The 26,427-nt window shown below is 43.4% G+C and overlaps 1 protein-coding gene across 9 annotated transcripts in view; it reads left to right on the top strand.

Annotated features, from left to right (window-relative positions):
• The first annotated feature begins 13,010 nt into the window (after nucleotides 1-13,010).
• The window catches only part of TCF7L2 (transcription factor 7 like 2), a 172,857-nt gene continuing 159,440 nt past the window's right edge, over nucleotides 13,011-26,427 (top strand). For 3 of the 9 annotated variants that reach the window (XM_066190919.1, XM_066190918.1, XM_066190913.1), the window contains exons 1-3: nucleotides 13,022-13,251; nucleotides 13,592-13,658; nucleotides 13,843-13,967. In XM_066190919.1, the coding sequence (XP_066047016.1) occupies nucleotides 13,063-13,251; nucleotides 13,592-13,658; nucleotides 13,843-13,967 (381 nt within the window). In that variant the 5' untranslated portion in view covers nucleotides 13,022-13,062. Of the gene's footprint in view, nucleotides 13,252-13,591; nucleotides 13,659-13,842; nucleotides 13,968-26,427 lie in introns of all 9 variants that reach the window. The other 6 variants (XM_066190909.1, XM_066190908.1, XM_066190912.1 and 3 more) reach the window with 5 other exon arrangements.

Genomic DNA, 26,427 nt, shown 5'->3' with positions numbered 1-26,427 from the left:
ATTGCTCCATAGCATCTGTGAATCCATTCTCCTTAACCTTTTATTAGTAAAGGTAGCAGGAGTCTGTAGGTCACAGACTGAAAACATTTTCTAAGACCTTACAAGTTAATTAAACAACAAATCCCTCAACCATTCAACCAGCAATACCTCCAATTTGCAAAGGTGCTAGAAGAGGGACAGAGAGGATCATTGTCTTCCCAAGAACAGCCCCATAGATGGAAACTCCACCTGGGACACTGAATTTCCAATTTCACTGTTAACCTTCATTCCTCTCGGGCAGTGGTAGATCTGTCTGTGTAAACAATGGGCACAGAGATCTGGAGATTTGAAGCTTCTTGCAAAGGAAGCCACTGAGCCTTGTTGTTTCACATGTAAGATTCTGCTCTATTTTCAGTACTATGAAGGCTTTTTAAAGTGTAGTCAGGCTTTTCCCCCTGTTCTTTGGATGATATAAAAATCACTGCATCCTAGATGTTGTGGGGTTTTTTTTTCCTTAGTTTTCTTCTTTTTTTTTTTTTTTTTTTTTTGGTGTGGTACTTGTTTGTAATATATGAAGAAGACCTAAAAATTGTAGTCAAAGCTATTTCTTCGCTGTTTGTTTGCATTGCTAGTATAGGTCTTATCTTTCTCAGCAGACTACTTTGCCACTGGAGTGCTAAAAAAAAAAAAGCAGGACAAGCCATTAAGTGAAGATCAGAAGTTGAACAAATTGGGAAGCCACATTTCATGGAACTGTTAAAATCCTCTGGTTTTGCTTATTTGCTCTTAACTATAACCTTGTGAAATGTACAACTGAGATTAAATCATTGTCAAAGTTTCAGCCCTTGTGCCCTTCCATCAGGACGTGTGAGAGTTCCCCCTGCGCATTCTGAGATAAGTCTGCACTATTTTTGTTAGAATAGTTCATGCATTTAGAGCGACTTGTTCCAGTGCAGATAAGGCAAGTGCTGCTTTATGATGTACGAGCTGGTCCGGCTGAAGTGTGTGTTACAACAGGAGAAGTATCACTTCCCTGTCTACACTGCCAGTTTGGAGTAAATTGGGAGATTCTATTTAAGCTTTTGTTAAAACAAACAAACAAAAATCTTACAAATCCTACAAACTCCTATATGAATTCCTGCACAGAAATCCCCCAAACTCTGCATAGGAGACCATTGGTACATCTGGGGGAGGATGGTGGGTCTGAACATGTTTCTTTCCTCCTTTTTGTAAGATAAAATTGGGTTAAGAAAAACTTATAAGAAAATATAAATGCAGTCAACAATATGTGCATTTTTCCCTAGTAATTCTTCCAGTACTGTAACTGCAAGACATATGATGTGACCTTAGCTGGAAAAGGACTTGATATTTGGAGGTGGAAGAAGTGGTCCACGGTGTAATCTGCGTGTGACTGCAGCAATGATAACACTGAAAGAGCAGTGTGGTGAGCAGAGGGACTTGGGCAGTCTGTTCTCCATGCACATGGATTCACTGCTCTCTGCCACCCACACTGCCCTTTCCCTATGGACCTTCCCTCCCATGGGTGCTAACTGGACTTCTCTAACAGCCATTAAATTGGAGGACATAAATATTGTTGATATCTCCATCTCCTGTCACATTCAGCTGAAGTTAATCTATGGTTACAAATGCATGATGAGGTGAGCTGCTTTTCTCCAGGAAGCCAAGATAAAAGAGGTGAGATTGTCAGCCAACAAAACTAGGGAAAGTTAAACTTCATATATCTCTCTGATGAAAAACAAGCATAATAAATCTTTTAGAAAGTAAAACAAAACAAGGGCGCTCTGTGTTGTTAAGAGAAGCAAATCCAGAAGGATTTTACAGAAACTTTTATGAGTTCTGGTCAAAGCTATACTAGAATATCACATATTCTATTGAATTAATGTTGGTGCCAGTTCAAGAGACTGTATCCCCAATGTCACAATCTTGGCATTTCTCTTAAAACCAGAGTTCCTAGATGTCTGTCTCTCAGAGTCTCTGTGCTTTCTTTATTAAAAAAATGGAAATGTCTATCCGTTAGAGTCCTTATGGTCAAGATTTCAACTATGGAATGCAAATAGGAGTGTACTGTACAGTGGCTTAATACTCCCAACAATAAATTTATGGTATACAAGGACATTTTCTGTTGGCAACTAGTAGCATTTTCCTTCTAGAAAGTATCTTGATTAGAAGTGAAGTTCAGCTGGTGGGGATATAAAACTTTGTGTGCAGTCTCTGCCAGTACTGGGGGCACTGGCTGCAGCCAATGGAGCAAATCAAGTACTGTAGCAAAATGAAGCTTTGCAGAGTGGGAATGTTTTAGTCTAGCTGTGATAAGCTGCTGTTTGGGTCTCCTTATTAACTTTGCAGGCCACTCAGATGACCAACTTAAGGCCAGGCAAGACAAAATATTCTCTGATAAGTTACTGTTGCAGATAATCTTCAAATTTGTTTTATCTGCCTTATCCTGCAATATGTAAAACATAAGCAGAGCCCTCTGCCTGTGGTGTCCCACTGCTGCCAGGGAGGAAAACGTGAAGGCAAGAGGACCTTTTCAGTCATGGACCACAGAATGGCAGGAAAAGGAATGAAAGCTGCTGGTGAGGAAAAGGCAGTACAAGGTGATACTCTCTTATAGTATTATTTGGTTGGAACAAGAGGAAAATGAGTTTGAAATAGAATTGCGGTGCTCTTTTTTCCTTTTTTTCTTTTTTTTTTTCCCTAGAGAGGGTAATGAACAATTGCTGGAACAAAATTTGCCTACTGTGGAAGGGGAGTTCTGACTTGAAATATTTAAAACCAGGTCAGATGTCTTTCTAAATGAAATATTGTAGCTCAGCTAGAAATGACAGACTCATGGCAGGAACCACTTGTTGAAATTCAATGACCTCTGTAATACAGGACCTCAGAGCTGAAGATTTTAATAATCTCCTAAAAATCCTACTTTTATTTATTTGTATTAAAGTAGCGCTTAGAATCAAATAACATCTGCTTGCAGAAAAAATACCAAACATTTTCTTAAAAATTTTGTTGTGCTAAGTCAAAACTGACATTGCTATTTTCTGCCAAACATTGTAAATACACTTGGTAAAAATAGACAATCATTGCCAAAAGAGCATATAATACCCGTTTTCTAACATAACTAGTTTTCTGCACAGCAAGAATCTCATGGATTCTGGTAACAGATTCATGCACACATTACCTAATTGGTGGAACAGGATTTCTGGGCATAGCAAGTACCCAAGGCACAGTAGAAGCTCCCTGCATGTCCTGAGGTGGCTATAGAAGGTCATTGACAACAGCACTTACTTGTCCAGACAAGAACAACTTAAGGTCTGATTCTGCAAGCTTTTGATTATCCTCCCAAAGAGAGTGAAGATAGTTTGCCACTTGTCAGGTTTGAAATCAGGAGGAAGGAAGGAATTTCATATTCCTACAAGATGGTAAATTGCTGCCTTGCCAACTTTCCTGTAATTGTCCTGTACTGCAACAGTCAATGTTTCAGTCATAAATCATTTAGCTCTAGTGCCACAGGAAAGTATGCAAAATGGGCTGCATGTGCTATTTTAGCTATGTTCTCCACTGCTGCCTGGACATAGGTTGCTTTAGGTCAGAGGGACAAAGAGAACAAGCCTGAGGACACGTGTATTTTCATAACCATGGGCACAGTTTTCCCAGGTCTTTTGAACATAGATTTCTTCACTCTGGGCCACCAAAGAAATCTGGAGGCCAATGTTGTTCTATCTATGTAATCTCTGCTTTCTTCTGCATTCCTCTTTGGCAAAAGCACTGCCTTAGCTCCCTTGCCTTTGAGAAGGAGGCTAAGCTAAGCAGGCTGGCAAGGCACAGAAAGAAGATGGCGCCTCAGGCAAACAGTGGTGATGCCAATTCTACCACAATGCCTTGAATGCCAGATTATGTCTTCCCACGGATGCAGGAGATGTCCTAAGGGTGCTGCTGCCTGAAGAATTACAGTCGTTCTTGTACAACCATGAGTTGTTGGAAAAAAGTGAATAGAGCAGGTGTAAATGATAGAACTTGAGGTTCAGGTAAAATAGGGACAAACCACACTGGGTTTCTTCTTGTGAATGCAGGACCCACCCTTGCCCTTTATGTCTCCCTAATTAAACAGAATAGTCTCCAGTGGAATTTTACATCTACCAAGTGCCTTGAAATCCAAACACAACACGGTGCATTTTCTGTGGGACAGGTGCTGATCACGATCTTATATTTCTTTTGCTTTGAAATTGCAACCTTCTTTCTGATCTCTCCCCTGTAGAACAGAGCTCTGTAGGACTAGGGTCCTTGGAAGGAGCTAATGGATCCAGAGGGCCAAGGTGGAAGAGCAGGAGAGCAGCTCCCTGGCTTCCCTTTTTCAGAGGCAAGCTTTATGAAGGAGAAAGTAAGTCAAGGAAGACTGACTTGAAGAACCAGAGCAGAAAGGTCCTGAGACCTATTGTCTCTTCTTTTCCCAGTCTAGTAGATGGAGGATGTTTGGAATTACTCCTGTAAATTTTCCCCCTTACATACGCCTCCTGTAGTGCCTGCAGGTCCATCTCTGCTGTTCCTGGGGATCCTGCATCAAGCAAGGACAGGGAGCTCAGAAACCAGCTCCACTGGAGCTAATTGCAATATTTCAGGCTGCAATAAGTTTCCCAGAAAGGATCCTGTTCCAGAGCGCCTGACAACTGCATCTCTCCAGAGACACCATCTAGAGGCACCAGCAATAGACAGAGCCTCTGATGCAATAAGTCTTGGGAGGACTCCTGAGACACAGGGAAAGCGCTTGATGTTGCTGCTATCCTGATTGTTTTAGATAGCTCATTGTCACCTAATTGTGCTGTAGGAAGGTCTGTCCATTCCCTCCTGCCTGCTCATTTATGCCCTCAGGCTATGTAAACGCTGAATGTGCCTGAAACAACAGCCAACCACAAAGTCTCCAGTGCCACTCTTTTGGTATGCGCTAGCTCAGATTCCTTGTTGCAAGAAAAACCTCTGTCTGCTGATAAATGGCAGCATATTTTACAAAGAGAGACTGCTCTGCTCTTTCAGCAGGGCTCTGTCTATCTCCTTGGCTGACTTGAAACTGCTTGATGTAGCTCGGAGGCCTTTGCCAAATGAGGAGAAAAAAAGGGAAGACATATGCTTCAGGAGCTGGAGGAAGAAAAGGAAAGACCAAAACAAGTTTTAAAGCAGAATTATTAATCAGAAAATTATTTGTCAAGAAATAGTAAAATACAGTAAGTATCTCTTTTATAAATGTCCTGGTCAAGCTATTGAAATTCTCTCAAGGAAGTTAAGAAGGATTTTCCTGAGAACCCTTTTACTTTGTTTATGCATTAATAGATCAACTATTAATTAATATGATTGTGAGCTTCAGGAGCTTGTTTGCACATGCAGTGGCATAGAGGTGGCTCTGTGCAAAATACTGGTAACAACTACTTCTGTGGAGGAAAACCCCTACGTTCCTGTAGTTTTCTGTCAAATGAAAATCTGCCTTTGATGGCTCCTGAGAGGAGTGCACTTCATGAGGACTTGTGGTTCCAGTCTGCAAAGCCGCCTGGGCTTTGGGCTGGGCGTTTAACTCTGGCCTTGCAGGAAATGCAGTACTCATTCACTTCCTAGCCTAAATTAAAACTTCCTGTCTTAGCCCAAAATGACCTCCTCTTGGTCAGCCTCCATTGTCGCCCTTACTGACTGCATTAGGGTATGGTGGTCATAGGCTGCTCTGAAGATCTGAGGTATTTGGGACAGAAAAACACAGTGCCAGAGACAGTGGTACACTGAAGAATCTAATTAAATCTAACTAAGAATCTAACTAAATCTAAGTGAGCTGATTTGGAGAAAAAACTGAGGCACGAGGGAATGGACTGACTTGCCTGTGGAAAGCTCAGCTGGGACATGATGAGATCACTCCTATGATTCCAAGTCTGTGATAGACAGATAGAGCCTCTTTGGGAAAGACAGGCAGTGAAGAAAAGCAAGGGGTGTACCTTCTATGTGAAGGAGCAGCAGAAATACATGGAAACAGGAGACAAATATACAGAAACAGGAGAGGGAGACTGGCTGACTGGGAGCTTGAGGGCAACCCAGTAAGGGTAACACCGTGATGGGTTTGTTATAGATCGTCTGATTAGGGTGACAAAGCCAATCATGTCTTTACACAATCAGAAGTCTCTAGATAACAGTCCAGAGTGCTGTTGGGAAAATTTTACCTCTCTGACTTCAGCTGAAAGATCAAAACAGTGGGAGGGAACAGGGTTAGAAGGTCTCTGGAGTTTGTTGAGGAAAACTTTGTAACACAGATGCTGGATAGCCAAAAGCTGGGTGATGGTCTCCTGGATCTGCTACTCACAAGCAAGGAAGAATTGGACAGGGATGTGATAAACAACAGCAGCCGTGGCTGTAGTGACTACAAGGAGCCACAAATGTGACAGGAGTGAAGAAGACAAGCAGCAGAGCACAGATCTGAGGCTTCAGGAGAGGAAACTTTGGCACTCAATTTAGGACATTACAGTCTGTTTAGGCAGACAATTAGATGCATACAAGGCTGTTTGGATGACCAAACTCAAAGAACGGTGATTATGGTCTGAAGCCCTGGTTGTCAACTGGCAGCTGCAGTACTAAAGGGGCCTATCCCAGGACCTGTCCTCTTCTGCATCACTTTCCTGGAGGAGGTCTCACAACATTTGCAGAGGACATCAAATTGGATGGTCCAATTAACATGCTGTAGGGGCAGAGCTGCTGTCCACTGGGACCTAGAGAGGCTGAAGGAATGGGCCAACAGGAACATTATGAAATTCAGAACGAATAAACGCAAAGTCCTAACTCTTAGTTGTCTCATCTCTGACCTTGAAGGCTTTTGAAACCCGACTGGGCAAATCCCTCAACAAACGGGTCTGAATTCAGAGCTAAAACTTGTTTGGAGCAGGAGGCTGGAGTGAAGGCATCTTCACATCCCTTCCAACATGAGTGGTTCTGTGATCACTTGGTACGATCGAATAATCTTTTGCTGTTAAGCTTGATTGTTTTATGAAGTTACTACCCCTGTGCTGACTATTGACATCCATCAGCCAGAATCCCTACAGCTGGAATGCAGCTGGCACATGTTCATGTTCCTAGACCATTGCAAAACTAATCCCTTTTACCTCATATTGCAACAGACTACAAATGCATACGCAGCTAATTACTGTGTGTCAGTTGAAAGGGCAGTCCTTCCTGGCCGAGGGCATGCTCAGGGCTTTCAGCTCACTGGGTTCCTTGCCTACCACCATCTGCTCTCAGCCATGGTTCACCTACAAGACCACCCTCACTGATGCTGCATTAGTGTAAGCCAAATTATTATCACTGCATTATCTGCATCACCGTAACATGCACAGGTTCTGGTGAGGGGCCAGCAAAAAAGCCGAGGAAAAGAAGGTTCTTGCTCCAAAGCACTGACTGACTGCACAGATGGGTGCTAGAGGCAACAGGCAGAAGAAAGAGCCCAGGGAGCCAGCCAGGCAGTGGTCTGCAATCTCAGCCAGTGACCTCCGTGCTCCTGGTGCTTAAATGCCAACCTGTATTCCTTACACAGTTGATGCACACTGCATCTGGCTGGTGCTTGGTGTGTGTCTGTGACCACATACAGACATTATAGACACACTCAAGACCCTTCCTGTGAAATGAGAGTGTTTTGCAATGGTCTACTGCTTTGGTTGTTTCGGAAAACATAGACATATAAATACAGATCTAAGGCGATTAGTTAAAAAGTGTCTACTTGTAACTAACCACTGCTAAACTTGCTGGTTTCACTTATTTGTTTGTGTTTGGGATATTACATACAGTCTGAGGCCATGGCCAGCTATATAGGTGCTGCACAAATAAATCAAACTAAAGCAGCCCAGTTCTTGTAGACTGACATTAGGATAAGTATATCCTAAGAAAGTTCTTATTCAGACTTGGCTTCAGGCAATAAAACGTCATAGATGTATAACTCTAGCGAGTGAAATTTCTAGGGAGCAAATTAGGCTAAAAACATCTTCTAGAGACAGCTAGAAAGGAGTCAGACACCACCCCAAAATAAGGCAAGTTATGCAGTAAATGTTTCATTTATTGGATTTCTTCCATTACTATTAGGGTTAAAAGATGTGTTGTCAATAAAAATGGTATATTTATGGAGGGCTCTGTATTTCAGAAGCCTATTTCTTGTCATTCACTCCTATAGTGCTTGATATCACCTCATGATAAAGTGTGAATAATCCCTGCATGAATGCATATTTCTACCCATTAACGATTTTATTATTTGACAGAATTATCTCTAACAAAAGCAAGTGGTACAGCTGCGGTTTAGGTGCTAAAAGGGAGGGATGTTCCTACTGAGCAATAGGCATGACTTGGGAAGCAGAGCATGGATTGAGAGACATTAGGCTGTGTTATGAGCTTGAAAAACAATGCTTACAGTTTTTTGGAACTAATTTTCCAATGTTTCTCCATAAAATGAAGATAGAAAGTCCTCCTTGATCAAATAGTATACAGTGACCTGGTCAGTATATGTGACATCTAATGCCACAAAGAAATCTGGCAGTAGCACCGTGATCTGGCTGTTTGTTGATGTTTTCCCATTTGATAGGTTTCTTGAATTTTCACGTGTGCTTGTTTCAGTCAATGCAAATGACTGCAGACAGGAGCCATGGTGTCTGTGTTTTCATGCTGTCATCTCGTCTGCCCTAGAAAAAATTTCCCCTTTGCTAACTCTGGAAGAACCAGTACTGGTAAGACACTAGGCAGATGTGTTTGCTTCCAGTTATTGGAACCCTTTCAATATTGATTTTTTTTTTTTCAATATTCAGAGAAGATTTCATGATCCAAGATTATTTGTAAACATGCAGATTCCTTTGAGCTGTAGACTCAAATCCCAGCCTGGTCAACCAAAGTCCTTTTATCTTTCCAAAACAAATAATTTGAATTTTACACATCGCAACCTATATTGGGACCTCTTGGAGAAGACCGTGAAAACAGATGACTCACCCCAAATATGTAAACATTAGCCAGGAGATCCAACTGGCATTTAGCAGACCGTATTTCTCCAATAAAGGCTTAAGCCTTTGGTGAGACACTAAAAAATCCAAAACATTTTCCATAAAACAGTAAATTTCCTTGGCTGCCCCATGTCAACCCCCTCTTCAGTTCATTGCATTGTGAGGTGAACCTCACATGCTTTTTCACTGCTGCTGCTCTACTGCAGGAGTCTCAAGACCAAACTGTTGGGCCAAAGTGTAAAATGGTGACACGGTTGTTGGTCACCAAACCCCATAGCTCAGCATTTGGTATAATCGTACCAAGTGGTGAAGGTTACAAAAGCTTGGAGAAAGGCACTTCCGTATCTTCGCCTGTGCTAGAGGTCAGCTTTGGCAAGAAAGATGACATCTCTTGAATGTGGACCACCTGGCTTTGTCTCTCCAGCTGTCACTTAAAATTGGGTATTCAAACAATAAATCATGTTTTGTACCATGCACTAGCTTGACTTTATTTTTTTAAAAATATTGTGTTTCTTTCATTGTTAAACACTATACTTTTTTTTTAAAATCCAAGGTATCATCTGAGAACGTACTACTCAACAGCTGCTATTGAGCCCTGGAGAGATCTCACTTCCCTGACTGTGAAATAAATTGTTACATAAGGAGAAATGATAAAAATCAGATGCACAAGCTATCCAAAGTGACTCGTACTACCATAATTAAACCGTGTTGGTTTAGTAACCATCTACAATCCCTGGACTTCACAGCCACAGTAGCTCTAGGCTGCAGTTTGAAAACAAACCCCTGGAAGTTTGCAAAAGGAAGAACTTGATGAAAACTAGAAAGCAGTTTCCTGGCCCTGCACAGGACTCCTCTGAATCCGCCACGGAGGCAAAACCCCAGCTACAAAAATGTGCTCAGGAAACACCTTCCACAGCTGGGGCACAGTCCCTTGCCCTTCCAGAGCCATCTTCCACACCCAGAATCACCATCTGGCACTGGGGCAAACAACACTGAGCTCCCTCATAGCAGCATTTACTCATGTGAGTAACATTACTTGCAGGAGTAGTCCAGGCGTGTCATCACCTTCAGCAATCATCTGTCAGTGATGTGACTCATGCGTGAGTCTCTACGGAATCAGGCCCTTCTTCTGCCACCACCTTTGGGCAACAACTGGCTCTGTCCTGCACCCTAACTCTTGATGGTGCTTTCTAAGTAGTTAGCAACTATGGTGGGACTGAAGCAAAAACATGCTTGTTTAAAGAAAAATCCATAGCAGATTGTAAAAAGATCTTATAAAAACAAAACAAAACTGTGCAACAGTTTTTGTTCATTTGGATCAAATTATAACACATGGCCCTGCAAAATAAATAGGAGTCTGTCACATTTGTATTTCTAATCTCATATTGTTCTGGGATATAAAGGCATTTAAAAATCAAAAAGCAAACAAAAACGGAGAATATTTGTTAAGGTGTCACTCTGCAAGGCACTAGTTTGCAGAGACAGTAAGTACATAATCAGGGGCAAATAGGGAGTGTGCATGCCCACAGACAGTTATTTAGTGCAATTTCTGAAAGTAAAAAGCAAGTTAGTCAGAAGACCAGTGGAAAAAGAAACTGTTCAATGCATTTGTACATTGAGTTAACAGTGAAGTATTTCATTAGTCATGTTTTTACTTGGTGTCTTAAAATAATCCCTTTTCTGTCTCCATATTCCCACTTAGACATTGTTCACAGACTTATTTATTTATGAAGTCTGAAGGTTAGTCCCTACCTGCTGAGACTAATTAGCCCTGTTCTTTGTGTCCTATGCAATCCTGTCTGATTAAATGTACACATTTGTTTTACTTCTTTTCATGCTTCCTTTCACTCTACTTCTGCTTTACTGATTAATATTAAAGTTGTAAGTTGCAGTGATTTTTTTATTTCTATTTTGTCTGCATCTTTCCCTTTAGTATGCAAATTTCTATGTGAACTTTTTAATGCCTGAGAATTCATGTTAGCCTTGTCGATCTCTGTATTCTTATTTTTATTATTCTTTTTAAGAAGACAGTTTAGCTGAAACCCCCAAACTCTCTAAATATTGCATGACAAATTGACTTTGTTTTGGAAACCCTATGTGCTGAATGACCCTTAGCATGAGCAGCAGGTTAGATTTCTGGAGGAATGTTTGGATTATTTAGTACAGCCTGTCCCTTGCTTTCAAACACCATTTCCATTAGGCAATTTACTAATTCCCATTGAAATTACTGTCTCCCCCCCGCCCCCCTCCGCACTCCCCTCCTTTTGTTCCTTGCCCATGTTAAAGTTTCCAATTGACTCGTCCATTGTTACAATTTGTCACTGCTGGAAGATCAATTTGTTTTCCCCTTCCCCTCGCCACGTTAGATTCGGGGAACAGATGCCATTTCTCGCACCCGCATGACTCTGCTCCCCATTTTGTTGCCGTGCAGGCAGAGCCCGGCCGGCGCCTCCCGCAGCCCCGGCCGGACCGGGCAGCCCCCGGCCCGGGCTCCGCGCCCCGCGGGGACCCCGCGAACCGACCCCGGACCCCCTTTCTCTTTGATTCCCCCCAGCAGCGTGATGTTTACGCCACCACAACTTTTCACTTCTGAAGTCTGGGAGTCCTTGATTCTCCGTCCTGCCATGCTAATTAACTTCTTAGCAGTCACATTCCTTTTCCTCCTCTCTCTCTCTTTTTTTTTTTTTTTTTTTTTTTTTTTTTCCTCATCAAGGACCAGAAAACATTATGCCTTACTATAAGACAATTTGGAAATATCTGATCTTCAGCGAGTGATCTCACACATTTTCATCCTGCGTGTTATAACCATAATAAATGCAAGAACCAAGTGCTGCTGGAAAAAAAAAAAAAAAAAAAGGCTTTTACTATATTCCAGTGTTTATTATGATTGGAGTTTCTTACCTCCAACGAGTAGCACGAAAAATGTTAACGGTTTAAAAAAAGCACCCACCGCACCACCCTGCCGTCACATGTACCCAAATAATAAGGGCACACAAACATCCTTCAGGAGAACCCGGGCTGCGGGGGGATGATATGTTTATTGATGTCCAGAATGTAAAAGTTGGCGCTCCCGGAGCGCGGAGTCAGGGACACCCGTTCGAGTGCTTTTCCCCTCGCTCCCCCCGTCCCGCAGCTCTGAGCTACGGCGCACAATTTTTTAAATTTTTTTTTTTTTTTTTTGGTCAACCTCCCCCCCCCCCCTCCTTTTGCGTCCCGGCCCCCCCAGCGGCGCCCCCGCCCCCGCTGCCCTCCCCTGGCGCTCCCGCTCCCATGCCAAAAAGGATCATTGTTAGTTTCCTACTTCCCCCTCCCTCCTCCTCCTCCTCCCCCTCCCGCGCCCCAGACCTGTTTATTTATGCAGACGTCACCGGGGAGCCCCCGCCCTCTCCTGCATCTCATTAAGTGCCTGGTGTGTTTCTCGCTCCCTGTCAATAATCCCGGATCCCAGACTTCTCCGTTCCTCCGGATTTCGATCCCCCTTTTTCTATCTGTCAATCAGCGCCGCCTTTGAACTGAAAAGCTCTCAGTCCAACTTCAACTCACTCAAACCCGAGCGGCACAGGCTCCCCATATCCGCGGCGACTGCCCCCCCCGTCACAGCTGACTTCTGGGCTTGGTTTGTTGCATTATTTTTTTTTAACCCCCCTCCCCCCCCGCTGCTCCCCCCTCCCCACGGTTTATATATTTTTTATTATTATTAATTTTTCCGCGAGTGCGTGCGCGGGTGTGCGTGTGCGCGCAGTGCACGCCGAGCAGCTCCCGGGAAGAAAGAAAGAGAAAATCCCGAAGAAGGAAAGGAAGAAGCCTAAAGTCACTGGTGCAAAGGAGCAAAGAAGAGACATTTCCCTCCCCTCCTCCTCCCTCTTTTCCCCTCCCCAGGAGGAAAGAGAAGGGGAAAAAAAAGAAACTTTCACCTTGGACTCTTCTTTTTTTGGTGCAAACTTTCCCCCCCCCTCTTCTTTTTCCTTTCCCCCCCCCCCATTCCCCTCCTTTTTTTTTTTTTTCTTTTGTTTTTCCCCTTCCCCTTTTTGCAAAATTGCTGCTGGTGGGGTGAAGCAGGAGGAAAATGCCGCAGCTGAACGGCGGTGGAGGGGACGACCTGGGCGCCAACGATGAACTGATCTCTTTCAAAGACGAAGGGGAGCAGGAGGAGAAGATCTCCGAGAACTCCTCGGCGGAGAGGGATTTAGCTGATGTCAAGTCGTCTCTCGTCAATGAATCAGAAACGAATCAAAACAGCTCCTCAGACTCGGAGGTACGGGGGAAGCCCCCCGCGGGGCCGTTTCGGGGCTGCGGGCGGGCGGGCGGGGGCCGCGCTGTGCCCGGGGCCGCGCCGGGGCCGGGGCCGGGGGCGCCGCGCCGGGTCCCGCTCCCGCCGGCGCCCAACTTTCTCCGCGACACCAACTTGTAACGATGCCTTCTGTTTTGTTCTGTTTGTTTTCCCTTCCACCTTCTCCCCGCACCTCTCCCTTCTTTTTCGCCTTTCATTCCTCTTCTTCTCCCTTCTCCCCCCCCCCAACCCCCCAAAAAACATCCTCAACACCCCGACACCCCCTTCCCCAACCGCCCCACGCCGATCCCCGGCTCGCTCCCAGGCGGAGCGGCGGCCTCCGCCTCGGTCCGAAACTTTCAGAGATAAATCCCGGGAAAGTTTAGAGGAAGGTGAGTACGCGGGCCCGGCCGGCACCGCCGCCCGCCCCGCACCGCCGCCCCTCCGCCGGGCGCCCGGCTCCTCTTTTGGGGACACTTGCTAAAAAAACTTTTCCTTCCCCCCCTCTCCTCCCTTCTCTTCCCCCTATTGCCCCCTTCCTTCCCCGCTCCCGTTCGTGTCTCCCCGCCATGTTAGCTGCGAAGAGGCAAGATGGAGGGTTGTTTAAGGGCCCACCATACCCGGGTTATCCCTTTATTATGATCCCCGACCTCAGCAGCCCGTATCTGCCCAATGGATCGCTCTCTCCGACGGCGAGAACGGTAAGTGCCTTTTCTTTTTTTCCCCCCTCTTTCCTCTCCCCCCGCTCGTTCCCCGGCTCCCGCCGCCGCCGCGCTCCCGGTGCCCCGCTCGCCCCGGCCCTGCCGCCGCCCCCTCCCCCGCGCCGCAAACTTTCCAAACTCCGCGGGCCGCGGCGGGAGGGGATTTGTTTACACTTCGCCATATTCCTTTTCTTTTTTTTTTTTTTCCCCCCTTTTATTTATTTTTTTGTCTTTTTTCTTATTTGTTGTTATTATTTTCTTCTTTTTTTTTTTTTTACTTTCAGTTTTGTGGGCAGTTTTTTTTTTTTTTTTTTGGAGCCCTTGTAACCTCCGCTGCCGGGGGGGATGGGGAAGGAAAAAAAGCAAACAAATTTCAAACAACACCTATTTCAGCCTCAAAACAAAACTGGAAACAAATTAAAAAAAAAAATCCAAGAAGTTTGGGTTGTTTTTTTTTTTTCCCGCCCTCCCCCTTTTCCCTTCTCTCCCATCTCCTCTCCCCTTCCTTGGGGAGGAGGGTTATTTTCTCCCGGCCGAGGCTGCGATCCGCTCCTCCAAACTCCTCGTTTTCCATGGTGATCGGTCGCCTCCTGCCCTCCTCTGTGGCGGCTGGGCCGGCTCCCCCTCCCCTTTCCTCCCCCTTAACCCTCTCCTGCCCTCGCCCGCCCCGGCCTGCGGGAGCGGCGATTTCATTGTGCCCCTTCGGGGCCGTGGGTGCCGCGAGTTGTGCCCGGGCTCAGGCCGGCCCGGCCGCCCCGATCCGCGCCCCGCGGCGTGCGGGGGCCGGGCGCCGCTGCCCTGCCCGCCGGGGCCGGGGCCGTGCCCGGGGAGCGGCTCCGTCCCGGTGCGGAGCGGGGGGAGCCGCGCTCAGGGCGCAGGGCTGAGTCCGGAAACAGCTCGCCTCGCTTGGCTCTGGCAACAACAACAGCAGCGCAAAAAATAATCAGACAAGTCGAGCAAAATTCCTCTTGGAAGTATGCTGGCAGGAAGACAATTTGCTGAAAGCGTCCGGTTTTTTGTTGTTGGGTATTTTTTGCCTTTTTTTTTTTTTTTTTTTTTTTTCCCTCCACCCCTAACTCGGGGTTCACTGGCGGGGGATGCAGGTCTGCGTGTGCCTGCAGCTAGAGCGGGGTTTAGCCCAGATCCCAGGAAACTTTGGGGTCTGCTGGTGGGTTTGTAGTCCCAGCTGTTTTCCCGCCCGTAGTGTTACCCACGGTGTGCTGTGCTGTGACATCAGATTTCTCAAGTGTCACCTTTTCTTTCCTTTTTTAAAGAGTTTCAAAAATTTCTCATTTTGAACGGTTAAATCCACTGGGACTTCCAAACACCAGTGATTCCTATACCGATGGCTTTAGCATTGCTGTTTTGTTTCTTCTGGGTGTTTCTGAGTCTGAAGCGTTCCCACCATCACCATGTGTGTTTATACACTTTTTTTTTTTCCTTGTGGTAACACGAGATAGCGATTTACAATAATAGATCTACTGTTGGGTAGATGTTGAAGCCGTACTAATGACTGAGGGCTTGGACAACTTCAGTATATCAGATCTACAAGTGTTTTAAAGCATTAAAATATTAAACATCGGGTCAGTCTTGTTTTCACTTAGTAAAACGTCAGTAGACACAGATTAGTAAATGTAGAGTGACAGGGAGGTTGAGAGGAAGGTTTTCTGACTTTGCATATGTTTAGGGTTGTGGCAGAGTTTTATTTTAGAGGCTTGTGAGGCTCTTTCTGCGAGGAGGTGATTTCTGGGACGGTAGCAGAGAGGTGACTGTAGTTTGCAATTGTAATGATGGGGAGGGGAATTCAGGGGCTGAATGCATTATATTTTTTCTTTTGAATATGGTCACCCACATGTATATGGATGATGGTGATAAATTCCAAATTCCATAAGTACCAGAATCCAGATGGCAAAACAATCTTTGTTCCAAATCACTTTGTTACGAATTGTGAGGCTTTGTATTCCCCCTCTTTTTTTTTTTTTTCTCCTCGTTTTTTACCTTCAGTGCATTCCACTGTTCCAAGTGCAGGCTAATGGGAAGCACACCTCTGCTGCCTTTTTCTTACAGCATTTTTCTTACAACAGCTACAGCTCTTTTTTTCTCCTTTCCTTTATTACAGATCCCTTTTCCCTTAGCAAGTGGGGATAGGATCCTCCAGCAGTTAGCTCTCCTGGAGCATTCCTCCCTTTGCTCCCCCACCGTTAAAAAAAGGCCTCCATAGGAATGTTGGGTTGGTGTGAATTAAAGGTGCTGTACAAAAGCTTTCAGGTTGGTTTATCGTTGGTATAGCAGGTGGCCTGCTTGTGTTATCAGATGAATTCTGAAAGGATATTTCCACCCTCAATAGGCAATTTTCTTATTTCCACATCCAAGCTCCAGCAACCTTCTCCTATCTTCTTAACCTTATTCTTTCACATTCCGTATGCTTGTTTGTTTGCCTGCCACTTAATTATAGCCAGGAAAAATTAAAGTTGTTTATTTAGGCCTGAGAGCAGAATATTATAAAGATTCAGCGGGATAGCTGTTGTCTGTCACACACTATTTTTAGGTGGATTCTAGTTCTCTGCTGTACCAGCTCTCAATTCCAGATGAACTAGATCTTTCTCTCTCCTGTTTGATTTTATTTTATTTTTAAATACGCGTTGGAAAGGTATAGATGGTTCTGCATAATTACGAATTTTATTTTTATTTATGTAGTTTTTCCTGGAGACATATTTGTTGAGTGTCAGAGCATGCAAGGTAAAGAGGTGATGCAGATACGTAGCAAATTGCTTTTCTTTTCCTTTTTCTGTTGTACAGTCTTAAAAGTCTGTGGGTGTGGTTTTTTTGTTGTGGGTTTTTTTTTCCTGGAATTTTTTTTTGTTGTTGCTTTATTTGGTGTTGTAGTGGGATTATTGTGTTTTTTAAATGTACCTGTAATTGTCTGTTCAAGAACAAACTTGTGGGCAGCAATTTCTCCTTTACTGCTTCAGGAATGTGAAGAATTATGAAGTATCATAAAACCTGCTTATGAGGAATAATCTTTTCTCAAGGATAATGCTTTAAATACTGCGAACTCTCTATCAAGATTGATAGGAATAATTGTATTTCTAAAAATCAAAGATTTTTTGCATGCTGATCTTGCTATTGGTAGAATACTGTGGTGTGTATGCTTATGAGAATAGATGTTATTAAGTAGAGGTCTAGTCAAATAGTAATGAAGTGACGCATCTGAGAGCACCAGTTCCATCCCTGCACTTGTAGAGGGACAGGGGGTGGCTGCATGTTATGGATAATAAAGGAGACTGTTCTCCTTTCAGAGCTGGAAAACGTAGAAGTGGTGTACTGGATTTTTAGCTTGAATTTGGAGCTTAGTTAATGCTTTTGGTAAGCAAATAGATGTCGTGTGATGTGAGAAAACCCTGCTGGCAGATGCTCTTATTTTTACTAGTGCTGTTGCATCTTCCTTTCCCCTAAGTTGTTGCTGGCTGGGTGAGACTGTAGGGCTAAGCTTATGTTTGGCCTTGAAGTTTGGGAGTTGGGAATAGCTGTGGTGGAGAGCAGCCCCATCGCCTTGATTTTTATGTTTAGGAAGAAACATTTTTTATTAACTGCCTTGAAAAATTGATGTTTTTCTTTATCTACTGAATCAGACAATGTAATCCTTCCTAATACAAAAGCTTTGGACCCTGGGGTGTGAAGGGTTAATGGTGGTCCTTTTTTTTTTTCCCCTCCCTCCAATTGTTTTGACAACACTTTTCAAAGTGTGACATTCCAAGCCCTTGCAATACAATGTAATATTACTGTAATTACACAGGTCATTACATTTTAAATAGAGAACAATAAAATGCTTATCGCCCTGAAAAAGAACAGGTGTTCTTGCCCTTCTTTGGTATTTATGCTAATTGTTTTTCATCTCCTTCAGAAATATTTATGGCTGGAGTGTTAAGGTTTCAGTCTCGATGTGACAATATTAATTCTTTACTAATCGTTATGGTTGAGGTTTAATGTCTGCAGCATGGATTATAGTATTAACGTCCACCAACTAGTTTAATAATGTAGATACAACTTAATATGTCAGCACTTTGGTACTTTATGATACAGAGCTATTCAGTGGAGAGTGAATTACTCGCTTTGTTGAAAAAAAAAATGAATGGACATGCTTTTAATAAAGTTTCTGGACTTGTGTAAAAACAAGCTGTTAAATAAGAACTGATGATCCTGTGGTGTAAATCAAATGGAACCTCCATAAAGAAACTTTCCTCGTGCTTAATTAGGTAGATTGCTGAATCACTCTGCTATAGCATTAGCATAGCTGGTATACAGTGGTAAACAGACTGTGTTAACTTATTTGCTGTAAAGAAGCTGATTTATTTTTAATGCTACACTGTTTTTCTTTTTTTCTTTTTCTTTTTTTTTTTTTTTCTTTTTCATTTTTTTCCTCCTTGATAAGATTTAATTCTGAAGCAAATGCTGCATTGCTTACTCCATCAGTTTCTCTTCAGGGGGCTATGAAAATTAGTTAGAGAAAAGTTTCATGTTTCTGGGACCTTGCAAAACAATATAATGCAGTACTGTTACTTGAGTGAACAGGATAATTGCAGGACTGCACTTCATTAAAAATAATATTTGCTTTGGAAATCGAACAATTTTAATAGGTGCACCACTGGCTGATCTGTAGTGAAAAAAAATACAGTAGATGCCTTTCCAGGTTTTTTGAGTGCATTCATACAAGGACTGAGGATCTTGAATAGGGTGGTGTGGTTTATTTTTTCCTTTCTTCCCCTTCATTTTTTGTTCAAGCAAATATGTGCTGATTTGTCAGCTGGAGATGGAGAGGGGGGGAAGGAATATGTTGCAGCTTTCACTGGCGCTTGTAGGTAACAGAATGTAGGTAAAAATGTTTTAGATTTGTCAAGACTTTCATGAGTGGGCCCCAAAATCAGATAAAAAATGTGGTGTAGAGAAAAAGGACAGCTGCAGATTTTTTGTGTGGACGTGTGTTTCTGTACCATGACTAAAAACTCTAAGGACCTTTTCCCAGCTGTCTGGGAGTTATGTGGAAGTTGGATTATTGGCAGTTAAGCATGAGACAACCTGGATTTAGCAAATGCTCTCCTACACAGGAAGCAGATGACATTATCCTGGGGGAAGGGAGGAGATCCTTCTCCAGGCACAGCCTGGGGGGAGACGCCTGCTCCCCCAGCCTCAGAGCAGCCAAAAATGAGGGCTGGGACAGGCACAGAGAAATACAACAGCGGTCGTGTTGTCAGTTTGGGGTTTTTTCAGGGCTTTTTGCTGAAATCAGACACTTTCCTTACACATTGGGGCTGTTGTGAGAAGTTTTGCTTTGGAGGGAGTTGTGAGGTTTGGGGGGATGTTTAAAGCTGTGTTCCCCGGGTGTCTCCTTAGTCCCATGTCCTGGCAAATATGTAAGTAAACCTTAAAACTTTGACTTTTAATTGGGCACATTTGTGAAGGAAATGGTTAATTTTACAACCAAAGGCAAACTTGCACCTCGACAGGTCTGCTGAAAGAAATGTGCCACAGTCGTTTGCTGGCAAGCACCGCAGGGTCATAAATCCACGGGGTTTATTTACAGCCTATAACACTTATGAATGTTAAGATATTTGACGCCACGCTGGCCTTATAATATCCAAGGTCCACAGACACTGGCAGTGGGTCAAATTTCTTTCACTAATTATAAGCAATGAGAGATGAAGTGTGGTGCTGGGGGTGTGTGGGGGAGATATGGAAATCCTTTCTCTCCCCACCTAAAAGCAAAGAATATTTCTGCTGCTCCTCCCGACTGCTGGTTTATGTTTGTGCTTTTTCTTTTTTTTCCTTCTTTCTACGTAGGCTCCGAAGTTTATAATTAACGCTTGTGGTGCTGTAGAGGCTGGGCAGTGGGCGATGCAGCCAGGCTGAGGGAGGGAAGAAGTTTAGCACACACAGCTCGTGTCCTTTACAGAGGTCTCAGCAGTATTGAGCAGTATTTCCTAGATACCGGCACAAGCAAACATTTAAAGACAGATGACACCTGGAAATGTCCTTTAATTTTCTCACATACCGCCGGGCTGGGGACGAAAGAAAAAGCTGCCTCCAGGTTTTATGCAGAAGGAGGATGCTTGGAAATGCATATGTTAGACTGGTTCGTGTGGATAAAACAGGGCCTCTTAGAAAGCGGCAAAAGCCCATGTTAGGGGAAAACACGCGCTGAATGAATGAATGAAGATGTTGAGGTTAGAGGCAGTTTTTAGGGGAGAAGCCCTGTGTCCTGCTGGAAGGGACAGTGTGGGATGGACGTGGAGGTCAGCATGGAGGGGAGCAGGGGGACGTGCACAGGGTGGTGTTTTGGGAGGGGTTAACCGGGGGGAGGCACTGTGAGAGCAGGGGGGGCACTGGAGAGTAATTGGAGGACAAAGGAGGGATGTTGGAGCTGGAGGAGAAATTGTAGAAACTTGGGGGGGGGGGGGGGGCGGGGGGGAAACGCCAGTATTTGAATGGATGGTTGGAGGGGAAGCTTGGGATCTGGGGATTGACTCTTAAGTGTCAGGAGAGTCTGGGGCCCGAGAAGAAACAGTGCTTCGCTCAGCAAAGCTCGTTGTTCTCGGCTCGCTCCCCATTACACGCGCTTTGCTAGAGTGGACAGTCAGATTTGAAGTGCTGCTGTCTTGTCTGTGCTGGGGGTGTGTGTGTTTTAACAAGATAATGTGATTACTCAAATATGCCTAGGTATTACTTTTAGCTTTAATTTCTCTAGCAGCTGATTTCAGGTTCCTTGTAGGTTACTGTTGTGCTTGGAGACTAATTTAAGAAAAATGCAGGGTTATGTGTGTGGTGGAAAGCTGCACTCCTTTGGCCATATGTTTTTCTTCTAGAGCCATGTAAAGCCTGACTTTTAAAAAAAAAAAAAGAAAGAAAGAAAAAAGAGGGGGCTGTCAATTCGGCTCTTCCACAAATAGCTGTACAGTTTTGTTGAAGGTTTTATGCATTTCCCTAATCAATGGAGCACTGTGACTTATTAGCCCCCGGGGACAGATCCGAATCCCCCAGCACTGCGCTGCAAAGCTGGTGTGGTATTGTACCTTTTTAACAGGTTATCAACAAGGATGTTCCTCTCATTCCCAAGATGCTTCCCACCCCCTCCAGCTTCTCCCCCCCCTGTGATTCTTTCCGGCAAAATCTGTTCAGTCTCACGCCTTTGTTTTAGGTTGGCTAAACCCTCGACCTTTATTCTTTGTGGGGTCACGCTCAGGCAACTGGGCAGTGCTGAATGAGTTAAGTCGCTGGCTGAAGTTTGGCTTCATGCAACTAAATTTGAGGCCTGGTAGGCATTAGCAGGGCACAGCACATTTACAGAGCTTAATTAGTACGCGCTGTAATTGTTCATGGTCTGCCAGAAGGAGTAATGTTCAGGAAAAGTGGAGTCGTTCTTCTGCAGTCTTTAGTTTTAAAACGATAAATCACTTGCATATTTGTGCAGTGATTCAAATGGAGCTGAGACCTCTCCATCTCAACATGTGGTAAATTGTAAAGTCAATGAATTGCAGATGTAGGGTACAGCAGATTCTCTAAGAAAATGCAGAATGAATGGGAACGGGTGATGCTATAAATACGTACTGAGAAGATAACTGGGTTTCTGCTTGCTGTGCCAAATATGATAAACTGAAGATATTAGCAATTTCGTTCTAAATGTATTTCTTTTAAATATCTTTAAACTAAGTGTGGGGGTACCATGTTACTTCACTTAGTGAAGTTTTTATTAATGTTCCAGAACAATGGGTTTCATATGGAAATGCGCGTGATAATATTAATATAAATTAATTCATCATGGGCAATACTGTAGCTGTTACTGTAGGAGTTTGATAGTGCTGGGACACTTTAAAGTGTGGCTGCAGCAACTTACAAGAAATGTTGTGGTAGAGGATGCCTCTGTATCCTAGCTGAGGGAGGTACTGGGATTGTTATGTATCTCATCGTAGCGTTTTGTATCTGCCTGTGATTCCTTCCACCTTCAGAGAGACTTTTTGGGTGCATTAGTCCAACAGCCTAGAGCCTGTTTTAAAGAAGCAAAACACAAACAAAACCGTGCTGTACAGATTGACATCGTAAATGCTTCGTATTGTTTCTTTTTCTTTTTTTTTTCCTCAATGCGGAGAATGTGTGTCACTCTTACTGCTGTGAAATCTTGTCTTCTTTGGGCTTGGTCCAAGATCCATTGAAGTCAGTGGAAAAAAGGCTTCTATTAATAACGATGGGCTTTGCATCAGGCCCCGTGTATCTTGAACCAATGGCCAAGTTCTTCAAAAGTGGATGAAGGTATTGAGAAAGCCAAACTCGACTAAATATGATATTGATGTATTGCTGCTTCTTCATAGTCCTTTGCTCCTGGGGGGGAGGGGGGAAAGTAAAGTTGCATCTCCAATGGTGCGTTCTTGAATGAGCTCCCTCTTCTGCAGTATCCGACTTTCCCACAGAAGTGTGGAGCATCCTGGCAGGATCAGGGTTTGGTCCGAGGCTGTGTTGCATGTCAGTTCTGCTTTTCTAATATGAGTAGGTGGATTTGTATGGAAGTTGTAAAAGTTAATGATTGTTCTCTGACTCATATGCTGCTGGCTTCAGCAAAGAAGAAATGATGACAGGGAAATGATAGAAATTATAGGAGCCAAGTAGGCTTTGAATGGAGAATGGATTTATGTTGTTTGAAATGCCTTTGCTGCTGGGTGAAGGAAGTACAAGGAGGGAGATTATGGGAGGGCAGTTTCTTTTTGGGGTCAGATGTTTTGGGTACCAACTAGTGCAGGCATTCAGCTAGGGAGTGAGACTGAATTCAGGAGGGACTCTTGTTGGATTTTAACATTTTGTTCTTCCTACTGACACAGTTTGTCCTTCCTAACTGTTCTCCCCTCTTGGCAGAACAGGTTTTAGTGCCCTAGGCTCCATGGGAAGTACGATTGCATACCTATGGCTACCAAGTATGAATATATAAATGTGCTTGACTTGTGTCTATCTCACAATTCTTAATTCACTGCTTAATGCACTACTGGTGGTGAATTAGGAGAGGGAAGAAAAGAAAAGAAAAGAAAAGAAAAGAAAAGAAAAGAAAAGAAAAGAAAAGAAAAGAAAAGAAAAGAAAAGAAAAGAAAAGAGAAAAAAAGTCCGAAGGAGGATGTGGGAAGTAATAAAGTAATAGAAATTGCCAATCTGAGAATACTGCAAAGGGACTTTCTGGGGAATATGAGAGATTCTTGGATGTTGATACAGTAGAAACAAATTGTCCTATTTTAAGAGAGGGAAAAATAGAGCAAGAAAAGGTGGAGGCGTACCTTTTGGAGCACATCCGAACTCCCACTGGAGTCAGTGACTCCTTAAATAATGATCTGGAAAAGTCTGAGGCTGTAGGCTTTTGTGTTCTGGAGAAAAGCCACTACATTGATTTCTGTTTTTAACTGATACTAATATTTAATAAGGTTCTCTTGGAACTGCTTTAAACCCTAGCCTGAGTAATTTTAACTTGGTTAAATGAGTGAACTGGTTTGGGAGCATAGACAGTGAGAGGTTTGCATTGGTTTAATTAGATTTAAGAGATTTATAAAACCAGGACCACTACTCTGACATAGGCAAGGTCTGGAAGTCGGCATATAGATGATGCATTGATCTACACCCAGGCTGAACAGACAGCTATTGAAACTGCTCTATTATAAATGTTTGCCAATATTAAAGAATCCAAGGGAAAGTATGACCTTGAATGAACACATCAGATGAATAAGATGGCAGTCAATGTTTCTATCTTGCATTTTCTATGGGACATTTGCAGGAAGGTTTTCTCCCTTTCAGAGGAGTTACAGATTATAGTTGTCTGTCTGGAAGTCAAGTTATTTGAGATTTTTATTACTGTTAAGCAAATGTCTCACTTTACTTCAATCCCTGTTGCATTCTTCCATGGGATTTTTATTAATTCTTAAACTACACCATAAAATGTAGCTTAAATAATGTCTGTGTCAATTAAAAAAAAAAAAAAGGTACTTACAGGAGTTAGTCACAAACATGACTGCTGCATTGATCACAAACCACTGTGTAAAGAATATCCACAGAGCTTATTTTATCTGGATAGCAGCTAAATATCTTTGCAATCCCTAGGGTTATTAAAGGCCAAGTGCTTGGTGTATGTAGTTAGTTTATTTTCCATTGTATTCTGTTGCTCGACTACAGTACTTGAAAGTACTTTGTTTTTAATTTCATAAATGTGAAATTAAATTTAATAAATATGAAATGAAAAAGTGAAAACTACAACCTGGTTGTCACTGGGTGGTTGTAAATGGGACGGAGTGAGTTGCTGTGCTGCTGGTGTGCCCAAATGTGGGCATTGGACTGGCTACCCAGGTACCTCTGTGTGGATGCATGTGATGTATATTATTCTTGAACGCATACTTGGTTATCAGGTGTCTATTCAATTTTAATTGACAATATAAGATTCCTGTGGTTGCTCTGTGCACAGATTGCCTTGGGGCTCTACAGGGTTTGTGGGAAGAAAAGCCTTGACAAGTTTCCATTAAGCCCTGAATCAGGCAGTTGGAAAAGAGGAGAATGAAAGGAGCTGAAAAGAGGGACAACTTGTTAGTGTTGCATTCTGCGTTTGCAACGAGAAACCTCTTTTAGACAAGAGTGGTTCTCAGGCCAAGAATTTCAAACTCGCAGAGAAACCTGTCCAGAACACAAAAGTTGTTTGAACGGGGTGCAGAATTGTCACAGTAATTAGAGCAATCTCCGTTTACTGAGTGGCAGCCTTTATAAAGGACAGGGGATAAAGGGTTCAAATTCATCTTTCTCTCTCTGATTCACTTCTGATGAACTGCCTCTGTGTATGTATGTGTATATGAAGGAGTGTGTGTGTGTGGCCACATTTTCAGCTACTCATCATTTGATTGTCCTTGTTTTAAAAGAAGAGGGACTTAGGTTTCTTCTTCCTGCCTCCAATGGCATTTTTACACATTTTGCTTTTATTATTTTTTGTTTGTTTGTTTGTTTGTTTGTTTTCTGGTGCTGTCATTTGATTTACCAGAATAAGAGGATGTTTGGAAAAATGCACTTGTGCTGTGTTGGAGGGGGAGCCCCAAAAATTTCTCAGTTGATTTCTGCTCTTACTCAGTCCCGCATGTTTGACTCTTAGGAGCAGTCCCATTTTTTTTAAAAGGATCACTGGTGGAAGCAAGAAAAGTGAATGGATAAGGCTTGGGCCCTTAAAGTTTATCCTCTTGCCGCTGCAAGGTCTGTCCAGAACTACTGAATCAGCTGGAGTTTTGCCATTGCTCTTATTAGGAGAAGGATCAGGCCCGTGGATTACATGAGACTGAGTCTTGTGAACAAGCCAAATAAAACTGTAAAAATCAGGATTGTTTTTGTGCACGATGCAGGAGTGTCTGGAGGACTTGGTCTGGGCTCTTCTTGGTCAGACACTGCACAGAGAAAAATGGGAGTGAATGAGTGAGTGAGCAGTGTGGGTGTTCTTGCCTAAGGAAGAAAATGTGACTGCTGAATTTCCTGTATGGCTTCACTTCTAAAGAAAAGAAAATACCAAGCTCCTTGAGTTTCTTAAGTAATTATCCTGGGTGTAATGTTGGTAATTTCGGTTCCATTTACATAGCTGCTTAGGTTTTGTGATTGCCTTTTATTTGTTCTCCCCAAAATAATGTAGGATCTCCACTTTGTTAAGGTTTGGTGCTGGCAACCTTGGCTAATTTACTTAATCATTTAGTCAGTGTTAAGTTTCTCCCCCTTCATTCACCTCTACAGCTGAAAGCAGAGGGAGGGAGAGAGGAGCCAGTTAGGCCGATGTCTTCACCCTGTCTTGTGTTTCTCTGTATCACATTGCCTTGAAGACCTCTGGCGTGGCTGGTCAGGGGTTTTGTTGGCACCCTGTGAGTGCTGTATGTCTCCTCCCCTCTTCTCTTCTGGAGACCTGGGATCAGCCAGCAGCTGGGCTGAATTCCTAAGGTATGGATGGACCAGAGGATAAGGGGAGGTCTTGCTGCTGATTATTGATACATTGTTAAAGCAAATAGTCCTGGCTGTGAAAATTGTATCTCAGAGATCATGTGTTCTTGTGTAGTTTGATTTTTTTTCCCCTTGTCCCCCTTCAATTACTTTCCACTCAATGATGACGACGAGGAATTTGGCTAGATCTCCTCATGTTTTAGCAAAAAAGCAGACTTCTTTTTTTTTCACATGGTTGCGCTCTAACATGAAAAACTGTGGAAAAATTACTCGGAGTTTGCGTTGCAAAATTGCCTATTAATATTCAGCAGCACGTGCTCCTCTAGTCCAGTTGCCTTGTCTGTGAGCATGGTGTGTGGCTATGGCAGGGCTTTCTGATCATGGAGAAGTTGTCTGATCATGGAGAGTTGCAAGGAGGAGTTGGGAGATGTCGATTTTCCTGGAAGTAATGCTGAATTGCTTCTGCAGTGTTGGAGCATAGAGT

Source organism: Chamaea fasciata, unplaced genomic scaffold (assembly GCF_029207755.1).
Source record: "Chamaea fasciata isolate MVZ Bird 193981 ecotype frontalis unplaced genomic scaffold, bChaFas1.0.hap1 SCAF_9, whole genome shotgun sequence".
NCBI lineage: Eukaryota > Metazoa > Chordata > Aves > Passeriformes > Sylviidae > Chamaea > Chamaea fasciata.
Note: the sequence above shows the minus strand (reverse complement) of the source record. Positions and strands in the feature narration are given on the sequence as shown.